This window comes from Festucalex cinctus, chromosome 4, assembly GCF_051991245.1.
Source record: "Festucalex cinctus isolate MCC-2025b chromosome 4, RoL_Fcin_1.0, whole genome shotgun sequence".
NCBI classification, from domain to species: domain Eukaryota; kingdom Metazoa; phylum Chordata; class Actinopteri; order Syngnathiformes; family Syngnathidae; genus Festucalex; species Festucalex cinctus.
The window spans coordinates 11,159,281-11,184,716 of NC_135414.1; the positions used below are offsets into that span (position 1 = coordinate 11,159,281).

The window sequence follows — 25,436 nt, forward strand, 5'->3', positions numbered from 1 at the left end:
AGGGTAAGCTGTGGAGAAAAAAAACTTGATATGCAACTCACTGCGATTTTAGAATCAACATGTAAATTTTAGTTTTAATCAGCATAAAAATCTAAATCAATGAAATTTCCCCCTGTGAAATTAATGATAATCATTTATGTGACGATACTAATATTGCCATTGGTTTGGTTTCTCACATTTATTAGGAAATTGATAAATATCAATAAGCCACACTCTAGTATAAATCTCTGCCAATGTTTATGGCTCCAAGTAAAATTTTTCTTGGTCAGGTGCGGCCCTGACCAGTCCGCAATTTCCAGAGTCAGTTCTTACTATCATTCACAGTCTTACGAAAACTGATGACAGTGACACTATTGCAGAACAAAACATGATGTTTGCAGTCCACTGGCTGAAGAAAAATAGAGTAAGAATTGTTACCTTCAGGGATCTCGTTATTAATGACCACTATGTCTGACGAACTGACAAACTGCGGCCGGTCAGTGAAGGCAGTTCATAAGGCCAGGCTGGAGATGGCTAAAAGCACAGGTGGAATTGCAGAACCTGATCCTGACAGTGCATCCTGGCTCGATGAGAGACGCAGATGACATGCGTCGGCAAACTGTGGCAGCTCCTTTTAATGGTTTCACGAAGGGACATATGTGGTTCAGAAATAGCTGCTTCTGTGTCTTCTTTGGAATTGATGCACAGACCTGTTAACTGTTGAGGTCTTTAGGATGCTGTTTTTCGCATAGCACCAACACAAGAGGTCTTCCATGGCTGTGAATCTCTCCCCACCTTGTGGCTCAAATTGAAGACCTGCTCCATGATCTTGCACAGCTCATCCGCGTACGACTTGATGAGCCTAGAGCTAATTCCGTCCGGCCCTGCTGCCTTCTTTGTCTTGATCTTGCAGTGCTCTCTTGCAAAGTTCTCTTGCTTACCAATGTCACATGTGCACAACTTAAAATGTGTCACAAACTGATAGTAGTTTACTTGGTGAAATGGCTGAAAATTATTTTTTTACGACGTGCAAACCTTTCTCCTCGACAAATTGTAACACACTATATACCCTTATACGATCTGGCATACAAAATGTCTGAATTTCTCAATTATGGACATAGAGATAATCTGTGACAATGAGTCATTTGGCTTCCTGAAGATGTATTTTGGTTGTCTGAATGACTTCCAATTCTTCACATGAGAGTGTGACATACTTAAAAGCGGAAACGACAGCATGAAGATACATTTTTGTACTCCACATTTGGATGTTTATTATCTTCATATGCAATGTCGGTCAGCAATTTTTAAACAACTCATTTAATGGCAAATATTTTGTGAAGGTTCCAATTTAACTGAATACATGTTATTCATTGTTCATGTAAATAATTACATGAATTGACTTGGCTCTCAAGTGCTTTACCCATTATAAAGTGATCAAATCAAAGATTTACACAAAGGGCGACTGTGCATGGGGTTTGTATTGCACAGTAGATCTGTTTAAGTGGATAAATTGCCAATAAAAAGGACCATGATTTGCCTTGGTAATGGACAATTAGGTATTCCTTTACTCTTAAACAACATGGAAATAGACCAAATAAAGTGCTCAACGCCATTTGAAGTTGTTATCTTTGTTGGTGTCAAGCACTGATATGTAATGCCAATTTTTATTTTACATACTTTGATCTCCAGTCTATTGGTTAACCTAATTTCACAAATAAGTCACTCAACTAGTGCTATTAATTTTAGCAGAACAAAGAGCATGTATAAAAACCTGCTGTCAGCAGTTTGTTCTTATTAATGATAAATGTGTAGTCATTTAAGACTCAAAAATATAATGTCATGATGTCAAATAAATGTGTATGCCTTGAAATATTTATGAGTTGATGTGAAATGTGTAGGTACGGTAAATTATGATAGATCCAAAAACAATACTTTTGGGTTACAATGTTATCCAGAAGTATCAAAGTAAAATCTAAAATAGATATTATTTGGCAGAAAATCGGGTTGGAAAATGGTTGGAAATAGCAGAGTTACTGCTGAGAGGATTACTGTACTTTTGTCATCCATTTTTGTTCGGAATGCAGCTTTTCCATTACATGTCCCTAATACTTAGGATCAGCAAGCCACTGTGCTTGCACTGCACTGGCAGATGTCTCAACCAGTTGCTCCATCATCATATGATTGCCTAATTGCTGACATTTGCTTTTTTTTCCGTCCCATATCTGCATCACTTAGTAAATGCCCTTCCAAGGTTTCTGGGCCAATGTAATCACATACAGAAAGGATCGTTTGTGCTCAGCAGAACATCTCTGACATCTGTGATGACCTGACATTTAAACTGGCTGCATGCACAGAATCTATTAGAGCTTCACTTACCGAAATGTATTGCGTTCAGAAAGTCAAACAGTAGCAATGTTAAACTATTCCAGTAAAACCTTCAAAGTCTGCTGGTGAGTAATGCTAGTTACATTCCAATTTGTTCAAACTATTTTTTCTCCGGCTGCATCAATTATATTTCAATATGTCCATTAAAGACTCAAACTATGCCCAAGATGAAAGTCTTACTGACTGTATATGGAATATTTTAAACATGATATATGCAGTAAGTCTCATGCATGTTATATACAGTATTTATATGCAATTCCCTGGTTGTGCAATACTACATTTGTCTGACTTTAATGCAAGCAGCGTGGGTTCACTTCCCACTCACTGATGGTGTGAAAGCAAGTAAATGGTTGTCTGTCTCTATACAGTGCGTGACATTTTTTGCCAAGTTCAGGGTGTACTGTAATCTGTTTTTTTTTGTTTTGTTTTCTTCTGAAGTCAGTTGTGGTAGGCTCCAGCAACCTGCGACCCTGGAATGCTATTGAAAATGGATGGATGGATATCTATATGCAAATTTTAAATGCATACTGAACAACAAATGATCAAAATCTTCCATGACTGCAGGGACACTTGATGAAGATGATGATGAAAACGTTGTGCCAAAAACGCACAATAGCATGATAAATTTACTAAAGGTCACGTTATATAATTCAAGTCAAACATTTTACTTTCAATAATATGTTCTATACGCCCCCACTAGACCAAAAACAGAATTCTGTGAATGTTGTATTTGTAGAATATGAACTAAGCAGAAAAATATGCCCGTTTTTATCCATCTCATTTTAGGGCTATTTCGCTGCTTGCTGTTTGCTGAGAATGACATCACAGATGGGCAGGGCTCAGTCGATGACCAATCATGGCTTAGTTTGTGAATGTCAAATGACCAAACCTAAAAAATCAGCTCAGCCATAATTGTTCGTGACCTGAGCCCTTATGCAAGGCTGACAAATGCACGACTTTTGGCCACGATCTTTTCGTGGCAAGTCATGCCATTTTGGGGCACGAACTGGGAGGTTCCCGTACTGTTGCCGCATAGTTCACGACGAGTTCACGAATGCATGACCATTCGTGTCCACACTGACACGAACTGGCACAATGAGTTCACACATAGCTTGTGCATAGTTTACACATAGTTTACTCACTTCCCGCATTTGCACCACGAGTTCGCGCAATTCGGACAGTGTCGTGCCGACTTGGGCACGCCATATAAAAAGGGGGCCTCCCCAACTCCTCTTCGTGGTACTTTGCGCGCATCCTTCCCGCATCGTCCCGTTGAGTTCATGAACAGTTTGTGCACAGTTCACGACCCGGTCGCGAAATTTTGTCGTGACAACAATTTTGAAGATTTCAAAATTTTTACCCCGACATGGCACGCAGTCACGCCGAGTTTACGTACACTTAACGCAACTTTACGACTAGTTCGCGCACTGGCATGACTCGAGTTGTGCCAATTCGTGCCACAAAATCGTGCAATTGTCAGCCTTGCATAAGGCAGCTATGATATCATTTTAGGTCGACAGCAAATGGCAAAATGGTCGCCCACTGAGATGAATAAAGATGGGAAGATTTTGCTGCTTATAAACACAATTTTGGTGTGGTGCATAAACATATACTATTATAAAGAAAAAAACAGACATTAAATGATAGTTAAATCACATTAAAAAAAAAACCTCAAAAGAGAACTACTTGTAAAAGAATTGTATTCCTAATTTAATTCAGAATTCATTCTGGACATATTTTAGTATATTCTAAATACAATGTCAGGGCCGTCGGTCCAACATCTGCTTTCACGCTGAACCAAGCTGCAAGGGTCGTCTTTTATAACCATGTTCACCCATGTCAGTATTAGCCATTAAGTGTGGTTTGTTATCTTGCACATGAATGTTGATTGTGTCATGATGTGAGGTAGCTGTGTGGCAGCAATTCAAACTGAAAATGTGCTCTCGAAGGAGAATAACATAGATGCAAACTTGGATCCTACTGGGTTTCATCAGCTTTACAGAGAATTGTAACAGGCGGCTGCTTTGCCACACACGCCAGTCGTTGCAACTGATGCTTCTAGTCTAAAATCACCTTGTGCTTTTGTCATCTTTCATATTACTGGTAGCTAAATAGATGAAATGAGCAAAATGTATCTGTTTGTTTCCCCGGGAGACAAAATACTTAAAAAAAAATGTGTCGTCATTGTGACAACTGACACCATTAAAGTTTATTACTGAAACAGTAAGCCAGCAGGAAATGATCTTTTTGCAGTGGAAAAGTGTGCATGAACCTTTCTAAGAAATTCACAAAAACACTTTCACGCTGCAGGATATTAACAGCATGAAGAATTAATAGCTTTCTCCCTACTCAACTGGTATATTACTCAATGACTGAATAACCACAGTATTAACAAAAGGAGGCTCTCAGCGCCATCAAGACTCTGTCAGAAGTAATTTCACACATATGATTGCTGACACGCATTAGGGAGAAAGTGCACTGGCGAAAATGAGGCTTTAAGTGAAATGGAATGAGAAGGGGTACAACGTGATGTAACTTTTTGCTCAGAAAGAAGGAGAAGTGATATATAGCCTGATTGACGTCATTCATAAATAAGACACAGCAGGGCAGGTTTTATGCAAAGTATTCGGTGGAGTTATTAAATACAAATAGCAAGGTAAGTGCACGTTAGAAGGCAGCAACTGACCTCTGTGCAATACAATTTATAGGTCACATGCAATTATCTCTATTTGCATTTCACTGATTGTGGTCTAGACCAGTGGCTATTCAACAGTAAGGCGACCTTACAACCCGGAATACAATACAATACAATACAATACAATACAATACAAAAAAGACGGTGAGATGAGCTGGCTCTTCTATGGCAGATATCCCTGGCTCAGTCCTTGTGTTTTACCCTTGTAAATTCTCTGACATGTTAAAACGTAAGTAAAAATGAGCGAAAGAGGAAATCAGACAATATGCAAGGAAAGGTGCGCTCCATTGTTTTAGGTTGTAGCTATTTGGTCTCTATCATTTCTGGGGGGAAACAAAGTTAGTTGCCCTCTTTAACTCATTTGCTCCCAATAACGTGTAAATATGTTTTTCTTTCATGTTTTAAGTGTCCCAAAGACGTATTTATATGTTTTTTTGTTTGTTTGTTTGTTTGTTTGTTTTTTTTAATGCTAAAGCATACAGAAGGCTTTGATGCAGCCTCTCAACTGCAAAGAACGGTTGGAGAAATGGTAGTTATTACACAAACGGCCAGCAGGTGGTAGCAGAGCAAAGGAGATCAACCAGGGCCATCTAGAAAAAAAGCTAAATGACTTACAATTTTAAATAAATCTTCTAATGCTAATTGCTGCAAAACGGAAACAGATAGAAATATACTTTTTTTTCCTGATGAAAGAAGACTTTAATCTTTCTTTTGATAGGTTCCATGCTTTTATAGCAATAGAACACAATATTCTGTGGGCGTTGCAAAATCAGTCAAAATTCAGTAAAACAGCCGGGAGCGAACGGGATTGCTTCTGTGAAAATGGCTGGGAGTGAATGAGTTAACCATATGGGTACAGAAAAAAATTGAATTTCTTCTGTAGTGAAAAATGGACAACTGCGTGAAGGTGCACATGGGCTTTGTGACATGCAAGAATACTAAAGGTATTCAATGTTGTTGCTTTTTAATATTCGTGTAGGCGTAGCAAATTTTTTGATTGACATTGAGGATCGACGGTGCTGCCTCTGCAAGAAATAGTCAACATTAACTGTCTTTTCATTCGTTTTTTTGTCATCATTCGTGCTCTGCCTGAAGTAAGGTGCCGAGTAAAGTTATGATAATAGGACATAGTGCAGGCTCTATGTCCAGAAACCTAATAAAGAGTGTGTGTTATGTGTTAACTATGGAGTGAAATATTTCTGCTAGCTTGTCTGTAATGAAATCTGAGGTGGCAGTGAATCATGACCAAGTGGTGGTGCAGTGTTTAATACTAATATGATGACATATTAGCTCAGCATGCCAGTGGGTTGATTGAATTAAATCTGCAATTCCCCCGCCCAAGTGCTTTTATACACAGAAAAGAAAAATGGATGTTTCTGTTTTGTTTTTGTTTTTTTGTTTTTTGTTCTTTTTCTTTTAACTTATATAATATGCATATTGTATGTATTTCCATGACTTCATTGCCTCAGTGGTTAGAGTCCTTAAAATATATATATATATATATATATATATTTATTTTTTATTTTTATTTTTATTTTTTTCGGAATATTGCACCCACCCCTCTGAAGCTGAATTAAATTTAACGTAAAATTCTGGGAGAGTAGCTTGATGGCGCAGAGGCTGGTGGCCCCAATGATTTGGAACACTGTTCAGGGCGGATGGCCCACCCGCGGAAAAATGCATCTGGTGTGAAAACTGTGCCAATTGCCAAACATATCATGTGAGTGACTTGCTGTGATGACTCCTGACAGGGGAAAGTTGCTTCTTCTTCTTATACAAACATCATATACAGACAGTACAGATAATGTATAACAGAGGTACGTTTAAATAATAAATAAGCAAAAAAATAATGGCTGATGACAACCAGCGGAGTCATGTGGAGGTTACCCTATTCAAATCAATGTGGGGAAGGGTGAGCCCAGATCAGCTAAGCAGAATGGAACATTCAATATTTCTTTCATTTATATATTATTAACTACTTCTGTGTTGTCACTGTTCAATGAGGATGCTTGTGGAATTATATACATTTTGGACACGTGGGCTTTGTCTCATGTGTTCCATGAATGTAAACACTGCCAAGTGGGATGAGTCACTTGTAATGTAAATATATTAAAAAAACGTGCTGTATAATAGGCATTATGGTGGACTACAGTGTAAATCCAGCCCAAATGAAAGTACTCATCACAATCTTTATGACCTTTTTCTCAAAAAACAAAAGTACTTGTACATGCCTTTATATCTCATGCTTACTTCATTGCTCTTATTACTTCCTGACTTCAGACATATGAGCAGAAATAACAGTTGAGAGGTAAAGGCATTACACATCAGTATAGAATGTTGGAGTTGGTCTCAGGCTGTCACTTGGGCACATTGCTTTATTCCTCACTGTGCACCACCAATATTGATTTCTGACCTTCAGTCTTCCGTAAACTGGTCTGGGTTCTGTGGTCAAAAACCCTGACAATATCAAACAGGTTTTGTTTTGTTTTGTTACATAGACACACCCGAAATTTTTAAAGATGCTGACTGAAAATAAGTATGTCCGAAGTGACCAAATTATAAATTAATATTCAGCGAATGCTTTATTTTAATCATAATGTCCAATGTATCTATTTTTAATCTCAGATCATAATGCAAGTAAAATTGCTAATAGTAGGACAGCATAAAGTTCAGCCCAGTAGATGGACACCCACATCAGCGGGTGGGTTCTAATCTGCCAATGAAGCAATGAAGAACCCAAGTGCTGAAGGGATTTTTCTGTTGACTGAGTCCAATGGAAACAACAAAGGGGGAGCCACTCCCCTCTGTTGAGTCGCCCCGGTGCCAAAGATGGAGTCACTGTGAAGGCTGGCTATGTGGCTGTGTACAGGACAGACCACCTTTGGAATCGGCTGCACGTTGGCCCTGAGTCCTGGATAAGGATCTGATGGATGGATTGCTAATGCCCAAAACTGTGGGGACTAAACAGAGAATAGACCAAGCTGAGGATGCTGTGTAATTTTTGCACTCCGGCTGTTATTATTCCACTGTTTATAGTTGTTATTGTTTTTCCCTGCGCTCTCACGTCCCGTAGTACAAAGTACAAAGCGCCCAACTAGCTGGAAAGCCTCCTTTCAGGCCAGCTGAAAATGTGCATGGTGAGAAAATACAGTTGATTTTTTTTTTTTTTTTTTCATACAAGTAGATGAAGGTACAATTTTTAGGTAATCAAATTGTTTGCTATAGTTTCTTCTAGGTTAAAGTATTACTGCATCTTCCCTACTCTTTCAATGTTGGAATGAGGATTTAATATATTTAATTGTTGAGATCAATTCTCTTTTGGGTTGTGGACCTTGATCAAGATTGCTGCTCATGATTCTGCTTCATCAGTCAAATAACCTTTTATTTTTCAACTCAGCGTATCATTAATTATTCATGAATGCGGTGACATTGTAAAAATCACTTTGAGGGCCTTGTCATCTTAAATCACTACCTTGGTACTTGTATGATGGACAGTTGTATTCCTAATTTATTTGGCATCACGTTCTAGTTTGGGCACTGAAGCAAATTTCTCATTTTCCAGCTAAGTAGGTGGGATGATGATTGCTAATATTTCTATGTTCTCCAGCCTGCTGAACATCTTTAGGAAAAAGGAATGATTTCAAATTCACTAAACCACATAAGATGACGCAGTAGACAACTGGTTAACATGGCTGCCTCGCAGTTCAGGGGTTGTGGGTTCGTATCCGCCCTCCAGCCTTCCTTGTGGTTTTCTCCGGGTGCTCCATTTTCCCTCCCACATGGTTAATGGGAAACTGTTCATAGTTGGAAATGTGAATGTAAATGGTTGCTTGTCTCTATGTGCCATGTGATTGGCTGGGGAGCAGTTGAGGGTTTACCTGCCCTCTGAAGTAGTCTTGGTTAGGCTCTAGTACTTGTGCCCTCAGGACCTTAATGGGGATATGCAGTATATTAAAATGGATGGTACATAGAATAAGGAGGGTGAAAAAAACAGAAGAATTGCACAATTATGTTACATCTCTATGCAATAATCTGGGTTAATGCTCTTACGACTGAAAGGCACATTTTGGAGCAGGACCTACACGTGTAGTGCATTGTTGTATAAGCCAAAGTGGAAAGAACAACATATAAATATGAAAACATTCCTTTACTTCCAGGTCCACAATTTACAATGCTCCGGGACTAACGCGTTTGGACATATGCAGCTCAAAGTATTGCATTTTGCATAATGCACAGTGACAGAGGGGCTCTAGAGGATCTCTTTTTCACTCAGAGGATGTCCAGGGGCTTAACTGCATCACATTTGGTGACAGCTGCCAGTTGTACATGTCCTCATATGGTGCTCCCTGTGTAGGAGCGAGAGGCGGTGCAACTGTCTGGAATTGATACTCGTCCAGTTTTGCCTCACTAGATCACAAAACTGTTGCTATGCCAGCTCATTATCTCCATTGCCTTAGCGTGATTACTTGTATGTTAAATAGAAATTCAAAATGTCTCAAGTTTTTGACAATTTTCGAGTAAAATATATGTCATTTGGATATGCATTAATGTGGAGAAGCTTAAGAAAGCCAGAAGTTGTGGTAGAATGTGGTTTGAACTGGAGTGTGCCTTCCTCTCAAGGCCCATCATGGATACCCTAATAGACAATGAAGAAATGAAAAAAACAAATTAATTAGTGAAACTTCTCACATTCAATTCCCTTGGTGAGCCTCCAGAAAATACCCACATATTTATTCATTATGTTCAATGTTTGCACAAAGGCTTTCTCAAAGAGCAGAAGAAAGCTTGCCAGCAAAAACTTCCTCAACAAACTCAATTAAAACCGCACGTTCTAATCTTTGTAAAGGCAAACCTTTTCATACACCACTTGTATTTGATATCATTTAGATCACTAAATGTGGTCAAAAGGGCAAGGCCAGTTGGTGCATGTTGGCTTTTAATCGCCTTTTTTTTTTTTTTTTTTTTTTTTTTTTTTTTTGGGCCACCCCTTGCCAAAAAACAGTTTTACTACTCACATTGCTGTTCATAGTTCTGTGCAATCAAACATTGTAGCTGACTGATCAGACAGTTTTTATAACTTGAGATGATCTCATAACACTGACAACTTTTTCTTCGTATTGACTCCGCTTGACTCACCATGTTTACCGCTGACATTTTATTATCAGAGCTTGAGTTGATGCATGGAGTGACGCAGGCAGCAAAATTGCCTTTTGGATCATTACCCCATCTTGCTGGGCATAATAAAAGTATATACAGTGCATAGAGTTGTGTTGGGGAAAATAATCATAGGAAGGTGTGCTTCTTAAGTTAATGTTGCAATATCTGCAATTGTTTGTTGTTTTTCACATTGTGGCTTGGGATAGAAAAAAAAAATTGAAACCGTCATACACATTTTCCTAAATAATCAGTTTTTATGTATGATTTTTTTCTTTATATTTTGTAGCAGTATTTCAGCTGCTTTTGTAACCTGCATGTTAGCTTTTATATCCAGAGTGAGGCCACTCCTCGTGCTCCTAAATCTATTCTGACATTGAGAGGCATCCAAGCACTCACTGTCAGAGCTTCAGCCCAAACTGAGAAAGCGAGGCCCACTGAGTCATAAAATAACAAAACATGTAAAGGAACATAAACCACCAGACACCAATTTCATCATCTCCTCTCTCATCCTTTTTCAGAACAAGAGCTTGAAGAATAAACTCTTGTCGGGAAACAAGCTCTGTGACGCTCACGCCGAAGAGGTAAGGGCACGTTCAACTGAAGAACAAAGAAACACAACACAAACTAAGGCAATGCTGAAATGTAATTTCAAATGTAGAACAATCAATTTGGGTCTTGTAGAACCAAATTTGTTTTGTCAGGTGAATTGTTCTTTCACAGCAGTGCAGGGAAAACAGTTATGAATTGTTTCAGTTTGCCATTGTGTCATTTTGCTTGTGACAATGCTGCAGTTTTTGCAATCATTTTGGCGCGTATGTACCAGTGCACCATATACCCATACTTACCAAGCCTAGTCTGAGGTTGAATATCTCATTGAATTTATGGAATCTTCAACTACAACATTTGGATTGGACACATTACAAGGTAATATACTGTATTTTGACCACTGTGCAAGATTTCCAAGACCAACTGATGAAAGTCGAGTCCTCGCCAACCAATCGCTAATGATGTTGTTAATATGTTTTCATTAGTGTATTATAATTAATAACGTGTTCATGTTTGTAAAAATGTTCCCAAACAATAGATATAGAAACAAACTTGACGTTAACATCCACATTGAAACTGGAGTTGGACGACTATTTTTCGGATTTGATGTTAATGTGATGAAAGTCGAGCCAATATCAATTAAGCAATCATTGATATTGCTTCAACGGTACCCAACTATTTTTGAGCCACAGGCCAGTTTAACGTACATGACGTAGGTTGTTGGAACTATAAAGAAACACATTTTATAATAAATAAAATATTATGCTCACAATGACCCAATAGGTCGACTGCCGCTTACAGTACCTTGCACAGCTGGAGCCTGCAGGTGGTCATCGCTGAGCCCTGTGATTCGGGCTCCCGCCGCTAATACCGCTTTTTCATTAGACCAGTTCCACACCTTGCTCGGCCCCGGATGTTGGCGTTTCCATGTGACTTTTTCGGGGCCGAGCGGTTGCAATGGAACCAACTTTTAGAACCATCTTGGAGGTGGTGCTGGCCGACAGCAACGCGGCAAGCAACACCGTCTTCGTCAAAGTCATAAAATACAGTATATACAATAAATAAAATAAAGTTTTACAACAACACTGAAGTATGTTTACAATTTAAAAGGTACTTGTGGATGGATTTGTAATGATTGTGGTTTAAAAAAATCGCAAGTGCACACACCACTTACCTTGTCGTATGTTTCCTTTCACTTGAATGAGAGCTTGAGTCGCAGTTAACTCATTTGCTCCCAATAATGTGTAAATAACTTTTTTTTTTTAATGTTTTAAGTGTCCCAAAGACGTATTTATATGTTTCTTTCTTTTCTTTTCTTTTTTTATGCTAGAGCATACAGAAGGCTTTGATGCAGCCTCTCAACTGCAAAGAACGGCTGCAGAAATGGTAGTTATTACCCAAACGGCCAGCAGGTGGCAGCAGAGCAAAGGAGATCAACCAGGGCCATCTAGAAAAAAATCTAAATTACTTTGAATTTTAAATAGATTTGTGAAAACTGATGAAATTTAGCTCTCTTCTAATGCTAATTGCTGCAAAACAGAAACAGATAGAAACATACTTTTTTTTTCCTGATGAAAGAACAGACTTTAATCTTTCTTTTGATAGGTTCCATGCTTTTATAGCAATTGAACACAATTTTCTGTGGGCCTTGCAAAATCAGTCAAAATTCAGGAAAACAGCCGGGCGCGAACGGGATTGCTTCTGTGAAAATGGCTGGGAGTGAATGAGTTAATGAATGAGGCTGAGCTCTCCATTCAGAAATAGCTGGCGACGAGCTTCCCGAGCCAGTTGTGAAATCAAGATCGCAATATTTCATCCATGGTGGTCTATGTGAAATTGTAAATACGGTTCAATGTTGGCACGACTTACGACTCGTGAAATGTTATGGCAGGGCCACACATGCTGCAAGTGTGCAAGCTTGGACAGTTCAAATGATCCCGCCCCAATCCCGTAGCGCGCCTGCTGTAATGGAAATGCAATGGAGTCGTTCCGTGCGGGGATAATGGAAAAAGCGGCATAATTGTCACTTTCTGCTATATACTCTTACAAGCTTTTGCTATAGCTTTTTTTTTTTTTTAACTATCTTCTCCCATTAGCCGCTCTTGTTAGCCACTCCGGCCTATGGCTTCGACTAATTCCTGTTAGCTGCTCCGGCTAAATCCGGCATCACACCGTCGCCGTCGCTCACCGAGATGCTCGTTCGCTCACACAAAATAAGAACTGGTGGTAGGCTTGCAAAGTGTGGTCTCTGAGTCACCGTAGTGTGCGTGCTTCGAAATGCATGCACTTTGGCTGCATAGGATTTGTCACGTGGAAACATTATACTGTAATATCCATCCATCCATCCATCCATCCATCCATCCATTTTCTGTACCGCGTGTTCCTCACAAGCGTTGCGGGGGTGCTGGAGCCTATCTCAGATAGCTATGGACAGCAGGCGGGGTACACCCTGAACGTTTGCCAGCCAATTGCAGTGCATACTGTAATTATATCAAGAGTCCCAAATCTTTTTAAGGATGTGATTTATTTGACAACACAGGAAACCTCTGATGCAAACAAACAGGCCTAAATTCGCTGGTGGAAACACCTATTAGCCTCTTTTCCGCACTAAACCCTCAAGACGAGTGTGTCTGAATCGTATCCAACAAACATGTAGCTTTTCCAAGTCTTAATCACATTTGTAAACTTGAGGATCTGGCTCAGGCCCTGGAGAAAAAAAGCTGGAAAGACAACAAAGACCGAAAGGCCATAATTTAAGCTGTCAGTTTGTCAGTCAAGCCGGAGCCAAGGATTCCCTAGCAAGCGAGGATGATTTAACATACTTGCTGCTACTGAGAAAGTGCTGTACTTTACAGAAGGTTCAACAAATGTGAGTATATTATGAGAATATTAGGTCAACATAGGGAAAAATATGTTTGCATTATGTCAGTTGTCAATACTACAGATTCCATTTGTACAGATCTATTTTTTGAGACGCTGACTCTGAAGCACTGTGGCACTAATTCAAACAACAGTTATATTATTCTTTTGGAGTTGACCCTTTTGTTAAGTTTTCTTTATAGCAATGATATCAAGTTAAAACAAAATTGTTCATTCCACTTGCAATTCAGAGATGAAATGACTCTTCGATCTCTTCTCTACTATCTCATGTCTTATTGAAGTGTGAAATGTGGTCTTGAACAGTTTTTTTTTTTGGTCTGTCCAAATGTTTCTGGAGACCTGCTCTAAGGCAAGCAAACCGTTCTTGAAAATAAGCAGATTAAATTGTACTCTTTTAAATCCATCCACCATGGACTGGTCAAGTCATCTAGTTGCAGTCTTTGAATATTACCCATCGCAGTACCACTGTGTAAACGTCAAGCTATTCACTGTCAAAAAGAGGATGCAAGCTTGATCTAATGAAGCCTTCTTGGATGAGAGGCATAACGTCTTCGAAGAAAGAGTCCAGTCCAGTTATGATCATTTCAATGCCCAAAGAAAGAAATAACCTGGATGAATGAGAATATCCACAAGCAAATACAGCGAAAAAACAAAGAGTGATAGGATAACTTTATGCACCCTTAAGTTCAACCTACATACTAGCCCTTAAGAAATTGTTTATGCTAGAATATTATAATCTGCACTTTAAGCAAAAACATTTCCACTTAGAGCTCCCGCTAAGTTGAACAACAAAAACAAAGCTTTTGATAAAATCTTAAATCTGAGCTTTGAAGTCATGGCCAAGAGCCGAAATGAGGCTACTGCTTTTTTAGAAGGACTTAGATAAACTTTTCAAGCACTTTGTTCCATGCTTCTGCATTTGTATCGTCTGTGAGACTTTGGACTTAGTGAAGAAACAATTCTACGTCTTGGTGCATTATATTTCAGAACACTTTTATGAGACGTGGAAAATGATAATGTGGCACAGCAAATGGGAACAGAATATTATTGTGACTGAGACAAACAGCTAACGTTTATATATTGTCACAAGACGTCTGACGATGAACATTCAGTGTAAACATTTATCGAACCAGATGGACATACGAATAATCTTTATCCTCTTGTGCTTCAGTTTACCTTATTTCCTCATTTGAGGAAACTAAGACGCAGTGTGATTCCAGTTGAATAATGTTAACACAGTTGTTAACATGTGAACAAGCAAATCGGCTTAGGTACTCATAATAAAGAACGCGTTCTCAAATTGCAAGGAATTAGTGGAGAGCGCCCAAGCATCAACGAAATACATTACAGCTTGCTGCCCTTAAGCTTTTATTTGCAATATGCAAGGCTTTTATACCATGTGCGTCTCAAACAATAATCCAGGACTTCACTTTGACATGAAAAGCTGCTCAGTTAGCTGGCTTTGAGTTGACAGCTGTTGGTTCATTACATAAATACCATCTAACCTTTCAGAAACATTTGACGAAATCCTCAAGGGAAACATCTGACATTGAAAAAGTCAATAAAAGTCTGAGTCATACAGACCTTGGAGGAGAAGGGAGGAGTAACAGGCATTACATCTGCCATTTAATCAGTTGCTTGCTCTGTAAGTGCATGCAACCATTGCTTTTTTTCTTTTCTGTGAACTAGATGTCGTTGCTGCATGTTCCTCTTTATTACAGATGATGCTGTACCCAAATATCAGGCAAATAAAGTGCTCTGTAATTTCAACATAAGAGAAGGTGGAAGGTGATTTCCATATGAAAAATCTGTTTTAGTACCATGGCCTGCGTCTCCACTTGATCTCATAAACTATAATTCTATTCTAGCCGTAAGTCTATGGATCCTGCTGAGAAAATAAGCTTTAATGTATTCCACAGCTGTGCCTGCGGCCTAAAACACTAATTTTAGATCGTCCTTGAGTACCAAACTAATATGCAATCAAAATTTGATGATGATTCTGACAGTAAAAATAACCTAATTAATGGTACTGAGACGTAAAATCCAGTGTAGAGTAGACTGAATGAATGATTGAATGAAAATTGCTTCTGGCGCTGTCAAGAGAAATTTGTCTTTTAGGATGTAATGTCGTTTAAGGTTGACGCCCATGCTTTCACTCAACTCGACTCTCAACTTACTGTAAATGTAGTTGTTGTGTTGCGCTTCCCGGTCAATGCCCCGATACCCAGCCATGGTCTGTCCTAAGCCAGTTAAAAAAAAATAAATAAATAAAATGTGTGTACTGCATCACGAATGACATCTGTCATAAAATCTGTGCCAAACAAATCATGTGAGTGACTTGTGGTGACCCCTGATTGGAGGAGCCTGAAGTTGCAGCAACAGACAGTATAAAGTTCCAGTGAAGAGTCATCGAGTACCTATATGCATATCCTATAACTGTGCCGGATGCTCAGTCTCTAGCCTTTGTCAACATTTACATTTAAATTACCGTAGCCATGGATTTTTACTTTAACACCAGACCACAAGAAATTCAGCGACGCCTAAAGCATTCATGATCATATTAGTTGTAGCACCACTCGAAAAAATGTGTAATTCCATCAAACACCTTTTTCTTGTGTAAAGCTAGTTTGACCCTTCAACACTGTCCTACTGCAGGTTACACAGCTTGCACTAACTTGAAAAGCCAAGTACAATCATGCAGAGTTATCCAATGAAGAATGTATTGGTCAAAGAACATTAGAGTATTTGAAAAGTGGTTTTAGTAAGGCAAGAAGAGAACGCAAAAAAAAAAAAAAAGACCAATGCATATCCATCTAGCTCATTCACTGCCTTTGACAAGTATACTTGTCAGTTGTATTTTTTACAGCGGAGATAAATGGGGGCTAATCTGACTTTGCTCCACAGTAAATATCAAACTTGGAAACAACTTTACTGATGCCCAACCACCGGTTGATGACATCATTGCACCATTTTATACCAAATAAACACAGTTTCAGAGTCCATGGGAGAAATGGCTGTATTTTGGCAAACCTACATTTTTCTACTGTCAATTATAAAAGAACAGGACGGGACAAAATGTAGGCAGTCTATTCTGTTATTTGGTACATTCGGTTTATATATAATTATTGAACGTAATATCACATTGGTATTAAAAATTTTGAAATTTTCTGAAATGGCTGGCAGTGAATGAGCTAGATGCAAAATGAGAATGTTGTGTCAAAAAATCCAAAAGTAGCGCTAAGGTTCAACAAACAAAAACTGGATGTTTTGCTGCATTGATAATTCATTGTTATGAGAGATGTGTGCAGCACCCGCTTTCACTAATGCACCCTGCAATACAATTAGTGATGAGCCAGGAGCATATCTGTCAAATAAAACAATTTCCCGTGTTCTCCCTCATTCACTATCTGTATTGAATAATTCAGACACCTGAAATGACTGGAATGATTAAAATAAAATTTACCTCTCCTCTGTGGATTATGACCAGTCTGCCTCATCGGACATATTCTAGAAAGTCGGGCGCATAGACTACTTTGAAAAGAGCAACCTGTTTGAAGGTAGTGGAGTTTTGGGATACTTTTGTGCTCTTGTGAGTTGGATGCATGTTATTGAATATTAGAAGAAATAGGACATAACTTGTGAAAATGAACTTGCGTCATAGTGTTGCACGTTAAAATTAACACCTCCACAAAGCTAGTCTTTTGTCACATTAGAGGAAGAGACAATCAATTATTACTGAGGTACAGAAAGTAAATCAATCACTCCGATAACTGATGGGAACCCGCATGTAATGTTTTATTTAACTCGCCGCAAGGACGTAGCAATTGAGCGTGCAGGTGTACGAGGGTGTGTGGCGAGTCGCGTCTGTTCACGAGATCACTCATTTATGTTCCACTACTAGCATGAAAACTCAGTGACGCTTGACATGTTGGATATCAGCAGTTGCTACAGGTTTCAAGGAATATACGGAAACCTGAACAGAATTTCAGTACTCACCCAGAGAGGCCACATTTTTCACCATCTTTGGCGGCGTTGCACAGATGTCCACAGCGGCAGTTGATCCTTTCATTTGTCTCTTCCTCTGGGAACACCTGAAGGATTTTAGCAGCATTTGAAGTGCTCGCTCTGAATTTTTCAAGACCTCCATCAAGATGGCAAGCTCGTGTATGAATTTTTACTCTTATACCCGAGGACCTCTTTTGTTTTACCACATTTGCAAAAACCGATTAAACAATTTTTTCTAAGCTGCAAGTGTTTTGACAATGGATGCTCATTTTAATCACACGTACACAAGTGTGTGAGATGACTCAGTCTTTTCTCTTCTATCAAGTACACAGCCAGCCTAACAGGCTCATGTGTTGACTAAATTGTCAACAAGTGCACTAATAATGACATGGGCATGCAGTAGCCTATCCTAGCTGTCAATGGGCAGGAGGCGAGGTACACCCTGAATTGGTCCATAAAGTAATTATTATATATTATATATAGTTATACATAATATTTTATTAATATAGAGTTTACCTTCCACTCTTTTTTTTCTTTTTTCGGGAAATACAAAAAAAAAATAAAAAAATTGCCAAAAATCCGCTTAGGCGGCAAAAGATTGTCTGAGTCTAATGCAAGGCAATGCTGGTAAATAGAAAATACATGGCGTTCATAAACCAGTTAACTCGTTTGCTCCCAAAAATGAATATGAATATGTTGTATTTTAAATGTATTAAGTGTCCCAAAGACGTATTTATGTTTGTTGTTTGTTTGTTTGTTTGTTTGTTTGCTTGTTTGTTTGCTTTTTTTATGCTAGAGCATACTGAAGGTTTTGATGCAGCCTCTCAACTGCAGAGAAGGGGTGAAAAAATGGTAGTAATTACAAAAACGGGCAGCAGGTGGCAGTAGAGTATAATAGATCAACCAGGGCCATGTTGAAAACAAGCTGTTTCCCACAATTCTAAGCAAATTCGTGAATAATGATGAAACTTAGCTATAATTGCTAATGCTAATTGCTGCAAAACGGAAACAGATAGAAATGTCCTTTTTTTTTCCTGATGAAAGAAGAGACTCTAATCTTTCCTTTGGTTGGTTCCATGTTTTTATAGCAATAGAATATTACAATACAATACAATATTCTGCGGGTATGGCAAAATCAGTCAAAATTCAGTAAAACATCCGAGAGCGAAGGGAGTTGCTTCAGTGAAAATGGCTGGGAGTGAATGCTAATGTGGTTTCAAAGAGTTTGTTTTCTATAGCTTTGACCTGGACAGGTCACCAGCCAATTACAGGGCACATAAAGAATTGCCAAGTGTTCCAGTTGGTTACGGCAGTTCTCATCTCTTCCGCTGTTCCGCAGAGGTTGAAAATGTTCTGAAGATGATGAGGCTAAGTCGCTTCTACCAGCCAATCATGATAACGTTTGTTGATGTCCTCACATCTTCACCGTGTACAAAACTAGCCAGCTTCATGAATCCTCAAATGTGGCTGGCTGGATTCTACTAAACAGCAGCTGCTTATCTCAAAGTCTCTAATCATCTCCTTCATGGTGGGGAATAAGCAACACTTCTGACAAGTTTCATTAACACAATGTAAAGTAAAGATGAGTAGACAGGAGAAGGCTTGCTATGGCAAACCCATGCTTAACCGGCTCGAAGCTGTTGTAGCCACGATGCACCGGAATCAACGATTGATGTTAGTTACCGTACAATTTTCACTGCAGTCTAGTTGGAACCACATTCGTTACAGTGGAGAGTAGCCAACTGTGAACAGCAAATTAATGAGCATCTAGAGAGAAAATAAATATTATACACGGCCTCACACAATAATGTCTAAAAATTGAAAATTAATTAATGAAATAATTAGCATATATATCACTCGAAAGGAGGGGGCTCGGAGATTAAAAGCATATTATATTACATATTTATAGTATCAGTAATGTTATTTGTTTGCTCAAGCCTTATTACAATAATAACAATGACAAACTGAATTTTAGAATAAATATGGGCTATTTGCACAAATCCAGCACTTCCTGAACTCAATACCACTCCTTCATTTCCTGTCTTTCATGAGTGGACAAGCTGATTAATACAGGTGTGCTGGACCTAAGTAATCAGGACGACATTGGTGAGACACACCTGGATTAATCAGTTTGTCCACTCATGAAAGACAGGAAACAAAAACGGGGTATTCAGTTCAGGAAGTAGTCGAGCTGTGCAAAGAGCCCATTGCGCCTACATAAAAATGAAGAACTGCACAAAATCATACTCAAGTTTAGCTTTATTATTAAGATATACTGTAATATAGAATGTAAGATTTGGGATATGGATATTTGATCACATATGAAAAATGTAGGGCATCCGAATTCCGAATACTTCCTGAGTGCATTGTACTCTCATACAATGCTTCCATCAGACATCAAGACTGACATGACGCTGTAATTCTCTTGGGTAGAGGAGATGATTTAGTGAGTAAATAATAAGTTTGCTTTGGCAATGCTGAGAGCGCAGCATATTAAAAGATACAAATATTTGCATTTCTTTGTCAAGTTCACTTTCCAATGGAGCTGTGCAGCTTCTTTTGGTAATTTATTCTTGTAACGTCTCATAAAAGCTTCAGATAGAATCAATTTGCTATTAATTAACTTCTTTCCTTGACCCGAGCCACAGCACAACAAATTAATTGTTGTGAGTTTGAAAGTCAATTTTTATTCTTTTTGCTGATTTAAAATTGGCCCGGCTTTTGAGGAGTTGTATTTGAGTACCGGTAACTGTTTTCTGCTCCACCATCGCTTGACTTTGGCTCCTTTTGATGATGGACAGGTCCGATGAGCGTGACTTCAGCGTCCAGACTGCGAATGCATCTGATACAAATTTGATCAGACAAAAGAGGCCTGGGTTGGATTTAAAAAAAAAAAAAAAGCGGAATTTTGTTGTACTGTTTCCGTGGCATGATTGGAGAAAATTCTCCAGGATTTTATTATTATTATTATTATTATTATTATTATTATTATTATTATTATTATTATTATTTAGTGGCATTACAGTTTATTTTGGTGTTTCGGTTTTTGGTTTCATTCAACCAAAAAAATTCCGCAAGGTGTCAGAGCAAAGAATGGGTCCGTGTTTGAGTGAATTGCGTACTGATTATAGCAACAGCTGGCTGTCACCAAGGAACCTTCATACCTGAGGTGGTGGCGTCACTATGTGTGGCGTGTGATAATTTGGCAGTGGACATAAAGCCAACACATGGCTGCATCACTATTTGGTTTGCCTTTGCAGTTCAGTGAAGGGGAGATTTGATATTTTCCTTCCCACCCCACAGAAACGCTGTTCTTTTAGCTGGAGCTTTTGCCCTGGGAACACTCACAAAGGAGTCTTCTGCTGCAGCCGCCAGAATCCTGCTACATGATCTAAAACCAATTTCACAATTTGAATAAGCTAACACTTATTTTCTTATCTTTCTCTTGCAGTCCAAAAAAATCCAGGCTCAACTGAAAGAACTGCGGTATGGGAAAAAGGATTTAATTTTTAAGGTAAGCGCACACTGAAGGTTGGTTAGCTTTAAAGAAGGTCCACACCACAGCTGAGGAAGTACTTGAGATGGTTCCATCGCAGGCGATATGCTAATTAATTTGACTGCAATTACAAAATTCCTTCAGGCAAGGCAGTTAATTGCACAGTCAACTGGGAGGGTCAAAATAAATATGGGATTTATCATTGTAATTAGTTTTTATTTTGACTATTTCGACTTTTTGATTAGTTTTTCAATTCAGTTAGTTACTTTTTAGAGCAAGTTTTTTCTTCTTTTTTTTTTTTGCTTCCCTTTAGTTTTTATTAGTGTTCGTATTAGCTTTATACATACATACATACATACATATATCCCGATCACATTTTTTTTTGCACCTGAGTCCGAGTCACCTGATTTTGACGATCTGTCGATACCGAGTCCCGATCCGATTCATATTCGGGAGTTGGGGGGGGAAGTGCTTCCAAATAAAAATTTTTAATTTTGAATAAAAGCATCCATCCATCCATCCATTTTCTTGACCACTTATTCCTCACAAGGGTGGCGGGGGGTGCTGGAGCCTATCTCAGTTGGCTTTGGGCAGTAGGCGGGGTACACCCTGGACTGGTTGCCAGCCAATCGCAGGGCACACAGAGACAAACAACCATCCACACTCACAAGCACACCTAGGGACAATTTGGAGCACACAATTAACCTGTGAACAAAACCATCCTGTAATTTTGGGGGTTCCATCAGAAGTGCACAAAATAATAGCCCCTAAAAATAATGATAACAATAAAACCAAAATTGACAAAAATGAAAACCCCGATTATTTTCTCCCGATACCGATCAGCTGAAAATGATGTGATCGTGACTCGGTTTCCAAAGAATATTTGCGAGTTCTAGATAAAAAATAAAAGGTCTTTAAGTATTGTGTAATTGTGTAATAATTGTGTGGTCTGACAGTCATACCAACATAAACACATGTAAAATAAACCCTGAATGCTCATGTATGATATTTATTGACAAAAATGAAGTTTTATAGTTACTTTTAGTTAGTTTTATAAACTTGAAATTTTGTTTCATTTAGTTTTCATTTATTTATTTATTTATTTATTTATTTATTTATTTATTTATTTATTTATTTATTCTTGTTTTTATTAACTACAGTATAATAATTTTGTCAACTGGCCGGAATGCTGTCTGTCTTCTTTGTCGATTGTTTGCAAAATCCATAACATCTTTCTCAGTCACAGATTGTGATTGTGTTGATAAGTTCTTATGAGATGCTCCTGTAATGTGAATGCAGAAATATATTTTACAAGTTTAAAATAATTACTGAAAACATATGCAAAGACTCAGAAATGTGTAATACTCAATTGTGGAAATTTTTTTCACCATGTAAGTTTTCTGGAATTTTTGGGTGTGCCTAAATCGGTGACACAAAATCAAGCAAAATTCACTCTTGTCCCCACTATAAAAACAACTGATTGCCTTTGTATCTGTCACAATTGCGAGTTATTTAGTTATAATTTTTACCACTCCAGCATGCAGTTAGCTTGACATGCCGGCAACCAGAAAAATGTACCTTTCGCTGATGCCACAATTTACAAAATAGCTTGGCATCGTTATTTGCATTATTTGCATGTTATTCCGGCTACTGAACTGTGGGACTTTTTTTAATTTTTATTTTTATTTATTTATTTATTTATTTATTTTTTATTTTACCAGCAGGAAACGTGCTGAAATTAGCCACAGGCTGAATTATGAGCCAGTGCTTAGCTAACTTTATTTGAAGTGTCTGTTATGTGGCCCACAACATGACACAATTGGGGCGCCGTGGTTCAGTGATAGAGTGGTTGTCTCACAATCCATAGGTTGTGGGTTTGATCCCAGCCTACTGTGACCATGTCGAAGTATCCTTGAGCAAGATACTGAACCCCCAGTTTGTTCCTGATCCTGCGTTATGAGTAGGTGAATGAGTTGTCAAATTGTAGCACTTTGAGGGCCTTGTAAGGTGGAAAAGTGCTATATAAATGAAGAACCAATTACCATTTACAAACACGAGCTGGTGATGTGTCACACAAGCCCAACAGCAGCCCACGGTGTCTGGAAGTGAGCTGGTGGCTAGCGCCTCTCATCATGGGATGTGAAGACCCAGTGGGATATATTTTCATGGCTCAAACATACTATATAGGAATATGTATATAAGCAATGCATATTGTCGACATCTGAACCTATTTGAGTGACAAATGATAGATCAGCAGGGTGTGTTTTTTCAGCGCATTCAGTGGATACACTCATAGCATTTAATAGGCAGGAGCACCTGAAAGAGCCTGAGATAGCCTGGTTTCATATACTTGATTTATTCCCCCCCCATTCATTCATTCATTCAAATTTTGGCATGCTAGCTCACACCACTGTTCTCTTTGGTGTGTCAATTTTTATGACATTTCCATTTTCACTTTACAGGGACTTTAAGGGATAGCAAGGATCATGAATTATTGTAAGCATTTGGTAGGAAGTAAATATTACCGAATGTCATAATGCGTCTGTGACAAAATTGCTCAAATATTATAAGACGGTAATGTACAGTTGTAATGTAGTGTTTTATTACTCTATGTAATTTATCTACCGTTTTTTCCGCACTATAAGGCGCACCACATTATAAGCCGCACCTTCAATGAATGACATATTTTAAAACCTTTTTCCATATATAAGGCGCTACAGTAGAGGCTGCGGTTACGTTATGCATCCATTAGATGGTGCTGCGCTAAAGGGAATGTCAACAAAACAGTCAGATAGGTCAGTCAAACTTTATTAATAAATTACAAACCAGCTTTCTGACAACTCCATTCACTCCCAAAATGAATAAACAGCTGTTTTATTATTTTCTCTGAGGTAAAGTATTAGTATTAGCTAGCGATCCAAGATGGCGGGATCTTCTGCACATGTGCGTCACCGATCGTGCAGGGTCATCGATAGCGTCTTGACAGCGAGACCTGTTGCAGCTCAATATTGATCCATATATAAGGCGCACTGGATTATAAGGTGCATGGTCAGCTTTTGAAAAAATTGAAGGCTCTTAGGTGCGCCTTATAGTGCGGAAAATACGGTAATTAGTCTTTGATCTCCCCTAAAAATTGCTGAGAAAAGCCCTCAAACCAGAGGTATTTTTATCTAAATATATTGTAAATTTTTTGCTCTTTTTTTTCATATTTCTGTTTGATGCTGTTTAAATTCTGTGGTGCTCGAAGGGCTTTGTTTGAAATAGCTTATAATCTTGTGGTGCTTGGCTTGTACACTAGCTGCACTGTATGTATTTGTTGATGTGTGGTTGTTTTCAATTCCGTAGTCATTTGCCACCTTGAGGAAATGTTGGGCGCATTTATCAGCAGAGTCCCTGGTTTATGTTTTTTTTTTCACACCGGTCACTGCAAAATGAGTTGAGGTTCAATAAAAAATCAATAAAGCGACCGGTAAACCCCCACCCCCACCCTCGAGTTATCTTCGATTATAGCTACACAGTTGGACGAATCGTCCATACGAATAATAAGTTGTTTTTTCTTTTCACCGTCATAGATGATATTGCTGATTTTAGTCGTCACTGGAGTCTTGCAAGGTGGTTTGTGTGATGGGGTCATAGGACGCTGTTTGTAATACCTCAATTAATCCCTTGTCTTCAGCTATGTTTATCAGCTTGCAGTTCATCGCTATCCACTTGGCAAGAACATTTGTCAACCTGTCGGTCGCAGACTTGCTCTTACGCGGGGTGTTCTATGGTGAAGAACTCTGCTATGGCTCGCTACATTAGCATTTTCGCTGCTTTTTTTTTTTTTTTTTTAAAGCTGTGGCTGCAGTCGTGACTGGGTGCTTTTCATTTATGTGGTAGGCTAAAAGTGAGCTGCAACTATGGGAAGCAAACTCCCTACAAAGACGATATATCACTCTACCTTTATCAAAGGTGGCATTGGGGCGTTGTTTTTTTTTTTTTTAATTAAAATTTATCACTCATCAGAATGGCAACTCTCACATGCTACTCATTTTTATATCCCTGTGCTCCTCACTGCTCGTGTCTCAACTTGCCCTCCCAACTGCATTAAGAGCCTATCAGGTTAGACCAAACATGAAAGCCAATCAGTATCCACTTCAGCATTTGATTGACCATTGTTATCCACCCCAACAACAAACACGCAAGAAGCCCAATGCATAAAAATTGATCGAATCAGCATACATAAACCGTAAACGTCCGATTAACACGATTAAAAGCACAAGACTTTAATATGGCCTTAATTAATTGATT

At 38.6% G+C, this 25,436-nt stretch overlaps 1 protein-coding gene across 1 annotated transcript in view; it reads left to right on the forward strand.

Moving 5' to 3' along the window:
- The window catches only part of luzp2 (leucine zipper protein 2), a 166,765-nt gene that overhangs the window by 111,196 nt on the left and 30,133 nt on the right, over nt 1-25,436 (forward strand). Inside the window, exons 6-7 of the mRNA XM_077518207.1 lie at nt 10,735-10,797; nt 21,099-21,161. Coding sequence (XP_077374333.1) covers nt 10,735-10,797; nt 21,099-21,161 — 126 coding nt within the window. The remainder of the gene's footprint in view (nt 1-10,734; nt 10,798-21,098; nt 21,162-25,436) is intronic.